Here is a 10793-nt window from a genome sequence, read left to right on the forward strand (position 1 = left end):
AAAAAGTGAAGTGAAAGGAATAAGTGACGTGCAATAGGCAGGTGTAAGCACAAGGGTGCAAACATCAAGACTCCTGACCAATAGCTGGACAACACTGCCAACCAAGAGTATATTCTTTATGCAACTGGACAGAATAAAGGAGTCAGTTTAATGTGTCACAGACCAAAAGGACAGGAGTACAAATAAAGGATAGGGTACAGAGTGAAAAACAAACAAAAGAAACCACCTACATTGCTAAAATCTGGAGGAAGAAATTACTGAGTAAACCTGCCTAACCCTAGACTGTCATTAAAAGGAGCAACTCAGTGTGATAACAGAACAAACATTAGAGGACTACAGACTCCAGGGAGGAGATAACTACAGTGTGTTGCAACTGTGATAAAGTCACAGTCCTCACAGTAAACCTGAAATAAAGTTGTAGAAAGCATCTTACATGCACACTGCATTCTGCAAACAGCAAACAAATGAAAGTGCTTGTTTCACACACAACAACAGAAAACATACAGTCCTGGGCTGGCAAGGCAAGAAGAACTGGAAGACTGAAGGGAGTGTAAAGCATCGCACATGATGACTGCGTGTGATTTCCTAAATATATACAGTGTTTTTAGTTTCACCTTCCAAATAGAACTAGGTAAGTCCTGGAAGTAAAGAAGGATGATTCCAGCAGCTGCTGCTCCCCTATGAGAGAGAATTCTAACCCCCTTACTCACACTATCCACAACAGGGCCTTTGGCAAAGACACTTCAGTGCTGAGACACTGCACAATGAACCCACAGCTCCATTTTCAGGGCACAGACATCTCCGGCAGCAAAAGAGGGATTTCTTAAAACAGAGAAAAGAAAGTATTCATTATGAAAGTGGTCACTGATTCAGTTACCATTTAAAGCTGCAAATGTAACTGTAAACCACCTTCTTTACGAGTATATAATATGAAAATATTATAATAAATATCTGTACATGGTATGATATGGTGGAGGCAGGGGGGAAGCTTCCCTGATACTTATTCTGATTTAACTCATTTATTGCCCACTGTAAATGGACTTCCCTGCATAATCATGCAGGACTTCTCTATTGTCTGCGCACGACTCTAGCCCTTCCTTACAGCTAGTGCAGGACTCATGACAAAAACAAATGACCATTAATTTGTCTGACTTGGTCAATATTCATGGTTGTGGATATATAGAAGAATATTCGGAATATTCTTCTGATAATATTCTGATATACAGAATAATATTCCCTGTTTGTTCATAGCAGATGGGGCAGCAAAGCTTCCACTTTGGTAAGCAAACTGACTACCAACTATTTTGGATCTTCATACCAAACCATAGTACCAGCCAGACAAAAATTCAAGCCCTCAGAGGCAATGGTATAAGGTTGCATCTTATACACTCATGTGCAAAACAGAGGAACCAGAGCATTCGTCCTTGCTTAAATCAAGTACTTTTGCAACCTTAATGCTTTTCCCATGTTTTCTAATGTGTACTTCTCTCGACTTAGGAAAAAAAAACAAATCATAGTTCTGGCACATCAATCTATCAGCCATTTAACAGATCCTAGAATCTCTCATTCTTCAAATTGATAGAACAGTGGAGGTTTTTTCCCCTCCTTATTTGGAAAAGTCAGTAACGTGAAATATAAATCCTCAGCAAACCCCTCCACATGTGACTATGTCTAGCATCTCTAATAATGACCATGCAAAACCAGAATAGCTCTTCCAGGGCTTTTTCTCCACCCAACAAGTGCATGCATCAAAACTGAGAACCACAAACCACTCCTGCTGCTCGCTTGCCAGGAAAACCCAGCACAACACACCCCCCAAAAAAACCAAACCCAACAACTCTACTCTTTCTCTACCATTATAGTGGTTCTTTTCTCTGCCTCTCATCCCCTTCAGCACATACACCTTCATAAAAGCAGGCACTGGGCAAGCTTAACAGTGACTTTACCTTTACCACTTTCATCTATGCCTCATTTAGCAGTGAGGGTGTCAGATTTTCCAAAACTAAGTCAGATTTACAGTCAGTTGTTTTTTGCTGGCAAAAATAGAATGAGAGTGTTAAAATTCTTCAGTGTGAACTGCTACAAGAAATACCAGTACAAAATAAATGGGCATTAAAGGCATTTTTCTTGCTAAGTAAATAAAGTTTTATTAAATTCCAACATTTAAAGCATTTGCTATGCAACAATTTACATATTTCCAAATCCACTTTCCACGGATCATATACTGTAATTAATATTATTCTGGTTTTATTCCGGCAGTGATTAACTCTGCCCCCATCCAATGCCCCAAATGAACTGGCCTACTGTAGGATGAAATATATATTCACTTAGTTAAGTTCTACAAATCAAATACATTCCACACACACAAAAATTACAACAGAATTTAAAAAATACAAAATAAGCAGCAAAAGTTTGAGTTTGGTTTGTTTTTTTCCATTTGAAATACTGAACACAGGTCTAAATCACACACACCGAAGTCAAATTGGAACATGCATACAGAAACCCTTGAAGGGCAATTAGGGATTTCTGTCTTTGAGGAATATTAGAAAGGGTTAATTCCTCATGCTACCGAAACCAAGACTGATCTAGGATACATCCCATATGTAATTAAAATAAAAAGACTAAAATAATGGAAGTGGGCTTTGAAGTGTTTTTTGGCACATTTTAAATGGTACTGATCATCAAGTAACCAAACTTTCAGAAGCAATTAAAGCAAACCAAACAAGAACTAAATTATACTGGCAGAACTCAATGCATTTCTGAAATGATAATATGACCATATCTGCTCCTGAGAGGATACATGGAGGAGTACACACACACACAAGTTACCTGTGCACCTTGGTGACAGCAGGATTGGTGCAGACAGGTTTCTGCATGCATTCGGGCAGAACGAAGAGAGAAATATAAAGCAGGGAAAACAAAATAAAAATCAGACTAGCAGCAACTCATTGGGAGAGCACCTAAAGACAGACCTACAAAAGCCTCCTGTTAAAGCAACCAGCAATTAGTCTTCTTAGCCCAGTAAAACTTAAATGAAAATCTGTACACCAGGACTGCTGGTCTAGAGGGAACATCCTACATTGCAGAATCCAGAGCAGAGCTTTTAAATGAAGGCATTTAGATAAACAGGCAGAGGGTTACAGGCTATCAAGATTCTCTCTACATAAGACCATTTTACATGATGCCACTGATGGGAAAGAATCCTGAAAGACAGAGCATGGGCAGGGGGAAGTATTAAATACATGTGAAAGCTTCTGAAAACTTAAACAGATATTGTTGCATTAAGAAAAAAAACTGCAAAGTTATAGGTGCTGGGAAACAGAATGATCTGGTCCAACAAGTAGAAGATCCTAGCAGGTTGGGCGAGTTCTGCTTTCAAACTAAAAGAAGACTGATTTCCCCAGCTTCTCCATCAAGCTTCCAGTGCACAATACATTTGCTAGCGTGCCCTTAACAGTGTTTCTCAACATTCTTGTGAGTAAAAATGCAAGACTTTCACAGGGAAGAAGGGGACACAAAAGTAGGTCAGTAGTTAGCTCAGTGTTGGAGGGCTCGAGGTGATGAATGAAGTGAGACTTCAAAATTTCACATACAGAACTTCTCATATTTACAAAGCCTATGACACTCATCAAATATACCTCAGACACACCTCCCACGAAATGAAAACAACTGCTGAAGGGTAAAGCAGAAGTGTGTCTGGCTCAGGACCACACAGGAACACAGGAAAACACTGAAAACCACAGTTCTGGTCCTGCCATCCTCAGCAATGAACACTTTTGAGCCATGGCACATGGGTCTGCCCAAGAGAAAGCCAAATATCAGAGAGCAGAGTGAGTGACTCCCTGTGACTACAGCCAGAGATGCCAGTCTCTGCTGCTGTGGTGTTTCACAGAGCTGCACCAAAGAGGAAGGGGAGGAAAGGAGGTTGTGCGGAAGAAAACTGGTTCATCAGCCACAATGTACTCACATTCATTTGCATCCTACCTTTCTTGTACGAGCTATGAAAACAAGACTGTTTGTATTAAGATTTTCTGATCTCTCATACATCCCCCAGAGTGATTTTAGTTTGTGTTAAGCTCATCTAGGAAAGATGAAGAGAAAATTCCTCGTTATCCTGTAGCAGTTGGTTATTCTGCTATGTGCCTGTCAGACAACCAGGCCACTGATTTGCTAATAATATCAAAGAAATGAGCTGCAGAAGCCTTTAGCCTTCTTAAAGAAGACACCACTTGAAATATTAAAACCTTACAACGTTCAAGCTTTAACTCATTGAATCTTATCTGCATATTTTTCAAATAACATTCCCATACTCTCACAAAAGAAATTAAGTATAAAAAAACCCAACAAACCAAAAACACTGAACAAAAAGGAAAAAAGAGACAGAATACCTCAGCTTTTGACTTTATGCTTTACAACAGAAAGCAGTGAATGCTCAAATAGCAACAGAAATGATGCCAATTAAGATATTATTTTTCATTTGCTTTTATTACCACTGCTTTCAGAAAGTAATTACTAAATGCCCAACTATTCTAGGGAAAATGCCTGCAGAAAGACAACTACTTTCATCTTAAATATCAGTTTCCCTCAACTTCTCAAGTGGAAGAAAGCCTGAATTTCAGAAAATAATGTTGGCACCTCCCTGCACTGGTGAGCAGTGCAGCCTTGTAGACCCACAGCATGCTACAGACAAAGTGGGACAAAGACAATCAAATAATAATGAAATTGTTCCTTTCCCATAACTTTTTTTAGCATAAGACTTCTGGAATTTAGATATTCAGAGGACACTCTGTGGCCCTTCTGCAAAATACGCGTGTCATTTCACTGCAAGAGATCAGAATTTCACCAGTCTGAGATTGGGTGAGGCGACTGCCTAACGCGTAATCAACAGAGAATCAAGAAGCAGCTGTAGGACACACAATAAACATGCACAGAACATGCATCATCTCTGTGACCGTGTTATCTTTAAATGCAGAGTGTCAATAATAGTGAACTCAAAGAAGGAATTTCTTGAGTATTTTTACACACCCTCTGATTTGTTTCATAGCTGAGGATACAGTGTTTTCTCCTCAGATTTAACAGAATCTGCTTAAGTCCATCTCACTACGTTCTTATTGCTTTCCTGAAAAAGCATTTTCTTTCAGAGCAAAAAAGCCAATGTACTGACTAAAAAGGATGGCAAAAATCCATAAAATGGGAAACTCCTCAAGGAGAACGTAGAATTATCTCTGTTATTTCAGCTCTGCTGCCCAATCTCATGGGTATTCCAAAGTACATCGTCCCCGGGCTGACGTAGACAAAGGTGTTCTGCCCAACTTTGTACAAGCCAACAAAGAAAGGATTCAGAAAATAAGCTCCAGCATTTAGTGGGAACATCTGCCCTCCATGAGTATGACCAGAGAGAATTAAATTTATTTCTGGTCTCTCCTGAAGGGCCCACTTTGCAGCCATCGGCTGATGAGCTAGCAGAACTATTGCATGCTCACTGCTACAACCTCTGAGAGCTTTTTTTAAATCCATGCCATGCCCTGAGTAACGTAATACATCTGCCTCAATATCATCAACACCAGCCAGGCAGAACCAGTCATCAGTGCTCTCCGGTGAAACAATCTTCACGTTCTCATTATGGAGTGGCCGAATGTTAAAAGATTTTAACAGCTCAAACCAGTTGCTAACATCTGATGTGTAGTATTCATGGTTTCCCGTGACAAAGTACGTTCCCAGAGGAGAATGAAGCTCTCCAAGAGGCTCAACAGCAGGCCGTATGATCTCTGCCTCGGAGTCAGTCAGGTCCCCAACGATCACTGTGATATCTGGTTTCAAAGCCTTAACCATGCGCACGATCATGGCAAGCTTGGTCTTCCCAACCGTAGGTCCCAGATGGATATCCGAAAGCAAGACCACTTTTAAGTTGTTCATTGTTGAGGGCAGCTTGTGAACTGGAATCTCCACTCTATTCACTGTAGGAGGCTGGGAAGCATTTAGCAGCCCAATGACAGTCAGTACAGCAGTCAGCATGACTGCCAAAACCGGCTTTGCTGCTGTTCTGCTGCTCTTACCACTGCTGTTTGCCTTAATACCTCTCCCAACAAAGAACTTGTAAGCTTGTTCTACCGAGCCTAGAGCAAAGAGGAAGAAGATAAGAATAATATAGGCCCCCAGGCAAGTGTAGGCAGCTAAAGAAAAGAAATAGGGCTCTTCTGCAACAAGAAATAGCAACGTAAAGAAACTTGAGTGAGCCAAAGCTAGAAACATGAAGACGGCTATCTTCCATGGCATGAAAAAGAAGGAGCTGGCAGCTGAAGACCTGGAAAACATGGTGACTGTGCTTTTCCAAACATGGAGAGATCCTATCAGCATCAGCGTGTTAGCAAACAGTGCCATCTGCAGCCTCAGAAGCCAATGCCGCGTCCTGAGCTCCAGTTGTTCTGCCAGAAAACTCCGTGATAACATCATGGAGAAGAAAACCACTCCTGCAGCCACTGCAGCCTTTGCCTCAAGGGGCAGTTGCTTGAAGGAGATCATCTTTGTTTCCTGTCCGTTCTGTAGGAGTCTCCAGCAGGCAATTATGTGGTTATGAAGGGATGCCTTGGGTCAATGCAGCCTGCAACCAGGAACCAGTATCAGCCGTTTTAAAATATGACACACATTCCCTTTTTCCCAGACTGCAATAAGGGACTGTAATTCTGCACATACTACCAGGATACTGGGTCATCCAGAATCACTACCATCAGGAAGGAAATTTCCTCATGCTGGATAAATAATGATCTGAAAACACTCAATCCTGACATTCTGCTTCCAAGTTCTCTGCCTGCTTCCCTCAATGATTCTTCCTCTTTTCTTTTCTTTGCTTGAACATGTTCTCTCTCCACTATGACTTCCTTACAGCACTTGGCAATAGATCACAACACTGATGCAATGACCTCTGGAAACAATCATTAAACTACTGGCAAACAATCATTATAGTATTCTACAAGCATGACTAAGCTGTTTCTGCTACTAGTGTATGCTTTTTCTGTTCTTTTTCACAAGCAGTTGGCACCATCCCAAAAGCAGGTATTACAATATATCCTTCTTAGTGAACACAAAACTCTATAAACTTATACATCAGCAGTGGGATGCCCACAGAATGGCTAGGAGATGCAGCTGTGATCCTAGAATAACGGAACACTATGGATGTGGAAACATCCTTGCCTCCACTCGTGAATAAGAGCTCCCTGTATCTCTCAAACTTGGTAGGGCCAGTGAAACTCACATTGTGTTTTGTTACTCACTTCCTGCTCACTCCTGTAACATGCAGAGTTCCTAAGACTTGACACGTATTTCAGCATACCCTGGCCTAACAGGATGCAATTAAATTGAAATGGGATTTAAACATCATGTACTGTGTTCCTTTGGAAGGAGGGTACTAAGATAATACAGTTCTGCTGCCTGACTGAAACAGCTAAGCAACCATTCTGTACAAATTCTACTGGAATTCCCCACTTTAATCTGTATTTCATCCAGAGTATATAGTGTTTCTACTACTGCATAGTTCATGTATTTCTATTTAAAATAAATACAGTTTTATTTTAACCACAGGTGATAGGTGTTTGGATGGTCTTTTGTACTATACAATACTGACCGAATCTGAGATATCAAAAAAACTCGATTTAAAGCCACATAGGAACACACACTGTTTCAAAACACTTCCTGTATTTTGGTCTCTATTTAACTAGAAAAAAAGAAAGCAATCACTATCACCAAAAATACCTCAGAACTAGGGCAGAAGAACAGTCTTGTAAGATTACACAGAGAGCTAGAGACCAGATGTCTACAAACCTAAGTTTGCCATGATGCTTATCTGTATCCCCTAACTGAAAGGGATGTTAGCATCTCTGTTTTGACAGGTCCCTGCTATGTTTTGAAGACTAAATGAAGCTTTACAAAGACCCCTTCTTTCATTGGTTGGTCACTGAAATACAGGTTAAGAAAGAAAAAGTGCTGCAGCTCTCAATTCCTCCAGGCCTCTCAGCTGTTACAACACTGTCCTTAAAAAAATATAATGCTGTTTTACACAAATGCCTCAACAGAAGGTAAAGCTAGGGAGATAAGAAATGCCCAACTGGTTCAAGTCCACAGACCTCTTAGACTCCAGGCCATATTCAGCCTGGACAACAGCAATAAGAAAGGTCTGTAGGAATAATGTAACCGTGGCCACTGCCTGTGTGCTGTTCCTCTCCTACTTCTGCAGCAGACAGAACTGTTACATTAAGGATGTACCAAGGCACACCCTCTGCCTTGTCCTTTATATACATTATTTATGAACCTGATATATATTGTCTAATCCTTCTTGTTGGAATCTGTTTGCTTCTACAACCTCCTGTAGCAACATATTACTAAAATTCACTGTATATTTTTATAGCATTTTACCTACTTTAAACTAATCTACTAATCTCAGACCATTAATTTGGTGTCAGCTCCCCCTCATCCCTTACCTTCACAACCTCGTAACACGCAGTCATAAACCCACCCCTCTCAGTGACCATAATTACTGCCACTGAATTCCCTTGGATAAATATGCTGCTTTTCATATAGCTTTAGCCATCTGCACGTCACTCAATTAACAAAAATTAACATAAGAGCAACATTTTGCTTCAAGCTTAAGGAGCAAGTGACAAAGCCTATCTCTCACAGCGACTGTCTGGACGAAGAATTTGCCCGGGCCTTCGTTAGGCAGCTGTGCAACCCTCCAGAGAGACACGGAGGGAGCCAGTGCCACAACGGGGCAGGATGGAACACAGCTCCCTCACACAGCACGCACACGAACAGCCAGTTTTTCCATGTGATCAGCTAACGCGGTGTCAGGCAGCAGCTCCGTTTTCGCTCCCCCTCCGCTCCCCCCCAACCCCCCTCTCCAAAGCCACTTAATGTGTAATTCCTCATAAAATGGACCTAAAGGGCGGATGGGGTAGAACCAGCCCCAACCAGGTATGCGAGAGCCCGAGAGCTGAGAAGCAGAGGGGCTGGCGGGGAGGGAAGCGGCCGCCTCACTTCCTCACATACGCGGGTGCCGCCGAAACGAAAGGCGCTGCGGGAAGGAAGCAGCCGGCCTGGCCCGCACCCCCAGCTTAAAGCACTCATTGATAGCAACTCAAAGGTCGCTGTTATTAAATAAAAAGTAACGAAGGCCGTGCACCGTCCTCCTTCCTAGGGGCAGCGTCCTCCTTTCCTAGGGGCAGCCACCTGAGGGGCCATTCATCTTCCCTCCGAGCCCGGGCACGCCGAGCGGACACGCGGGCCGCCCGCTGTGCCAGGAGGCGAGAGGACTCACCGCCGCACGGAGGAGCTCCGCCAGGCCGGCCAGCGGGAGCAGCAGCCGCAGCATGACGGCAGCGAGCGGGAAGCGAAGCACTCGGCGGCGTTCGGCCCCGGCGCACGGCGCCGTCAGCTGACTGAACCCGGTCCCCGCTTGCTCCGCCCCGCGGCTTGAAGGGGCCGGACCGGGAAGGGAAGGGGCGGCCGCGAGCCGCTGCGAAAGGGAAAGTGTGGTAGAGGGGCGCGGGCCGGCAGGAGGTGGGGGGTATTCCCAGCTAAAAAGGTGCAAAGAGAAAAGAAAATGCAGAGCCTCCGTGCGCCTTTGGAGACAGCAGCGCCAAAGCAAAAATGGAAGCCTACGACACTCGGTATTCCCAGGCAGTCTCCCATCCAAGTACTAACCGAGCCCGACCCTGCTTAGCTTCCGAGATCAGACGAGATCGGGCGTTTCCAGGGTGGTATGGCCGTAGGCACTAGAGAAGCTTCTCCAGCTGGTTTTAAGGTGCAAATCGCTACGTTTCAGTGACAGGCCTATCTCTGTTCTTCCTCTGCTCTGCGGCAGCCACCCTCCCACTGCCACGTTTGCCTCCATCTTGCTCTACCCACATCTTACAAACTTCACCTGCTTTGGACAGCACAAGGAACTCTTTAAGCAGCAGTATGATAAGTGTACCTAATTTCACTTCCCTCAGCTTCCCCTTCAACACAGCTGCCAAATCCCCCAAAAGATTGTCTCTTCTCTAAACCTATTCCTATGTTTCAGCCACCCCAAACCCTCTGCAGGTTTCATGAGCATGAGTGAGCACAACATACTGTCCAGCTGAGCAGGCATCTTCTTACCACAGAATATATAAAGGCTGAAAAAGACCTCTAACACCATCTACTCCAACCATCAGCCCATCATCACCATGACTGATAGCCACATCCCTCCGTGCCACATCCACATGGTTCTTCTACATCTCCAGGGACGGTGACTCCACCACTTCCCCGGGCAGCCTGTCCCACCACCTCACCAACACTTCCAAGAAGAAAAGTTTCCTCATATCCAACCTCAACCTCCCCTGGCACAACCTGATGCCATTCCTTCCCCTCCTATCACTGTTAGCTGGGAGAACAGGTTGAGCCCTACTTCACCACAACCTGCTTTCAGGTGGTTGTAGAGATCATACAGGTCCCCCCTGAGCCTTCTCATCTCCAGACTGAACAATCCCTGTTCCATCATCTGCTCCCTGAAAGACTTGTGCTCCAGACCCTTCATAACATTGTTGCCCTTCTGTGTACCTGCTCCAGGGCCTCAATGTTCTTCTTGCAGTGAGGGGCCCCAGACTGAACACTCACCAGGGCTGAGTACAGGGGACAATCACCTTCCTGGACCCACTGGTCACACTTTTGATATAAGCCAGGATGCCATTGGTCTTTCTGGCCTCCTGGTACACTGCTGGCTCATGTTCAGCTGGCTGCCAACTAACACCCCCAGATCCTTTCCTTCTGTGCAGCAT

At 43.8% G+C, this 10793-nt stretch overlaps 2 protein-coding genes and 1 non-coding gene across 3 annotated transcripts in view; all 3 read right to left on the reverse strand.

Moving 5' to 3' along the window:
* The window catches only part of GLB1 (galactosidase beta 1), a 44179-nt gene extending 34758 nt beyond the window's left edge, over positions 1–9421 (reverse strand). The window contains exon 1 of the mRNA XM_052694304.1: positions 9311–9421. Coding sequence (XP_052550264.1) covers positions 9311–9364 — 54 coding nt within the window. The 5' untranslated portion in view covers positions 9365–9421. The remainder of the gene's footprint in view (positions 1–9310) is intronic.
* TMPPE (transmembrane protein with metallophosphoesterase domain) lies at positions 2122–9426 on the reverse strand. Its single transcript, XM_052694311.1, has 2 exons — positions 9311–9426; positions 2122–6601 (listed from the first exon to the last, which is right to left on the reverse strand). The coding sequence occupies exon 2, from the start codon at positions 6520–6522 to the stop codon at positions 5203–5205; it is 1320 nt and encodes a 439-aa protein (XP_052550271.1). The 5' UTR covers positions 6523–6601; positions 9311–9426; the 3' UTR covers positions 2122–5202.
* Positions 9427–9647: 221 nt separating this feature from the next.
* Positions 9648–9766, reverse strand: LOC128087427 (5S ribosomal RNA). Its single transcript, XR_008209843.1, has one exon. It is a non-coding gene; the product is annotated as a 5S ribosomal RNA (ribosomal RNA).
* Positions 9767–10793: the final 1027 nt, after the last annotated feature.

The sequence above is a fragment of the Tympanuchus pallidicinctus genome, unplaced genomic scaffold (genome assembly GCF_026119805.1).
Source record: "Tympanuchus pallidicinctus isolate F22 unplaced genomic scaffold, pur_lepc_1.0 scaffold3, whole genome shotgun sequence".
NCBI classification, from domain to species: domain Eukaryota; kingdom Metazoa; phylum Chordata; class Aves; order Galliformes; family Phasianidae; genus Tympanuchus; species Tympanuchus pallidicinctus.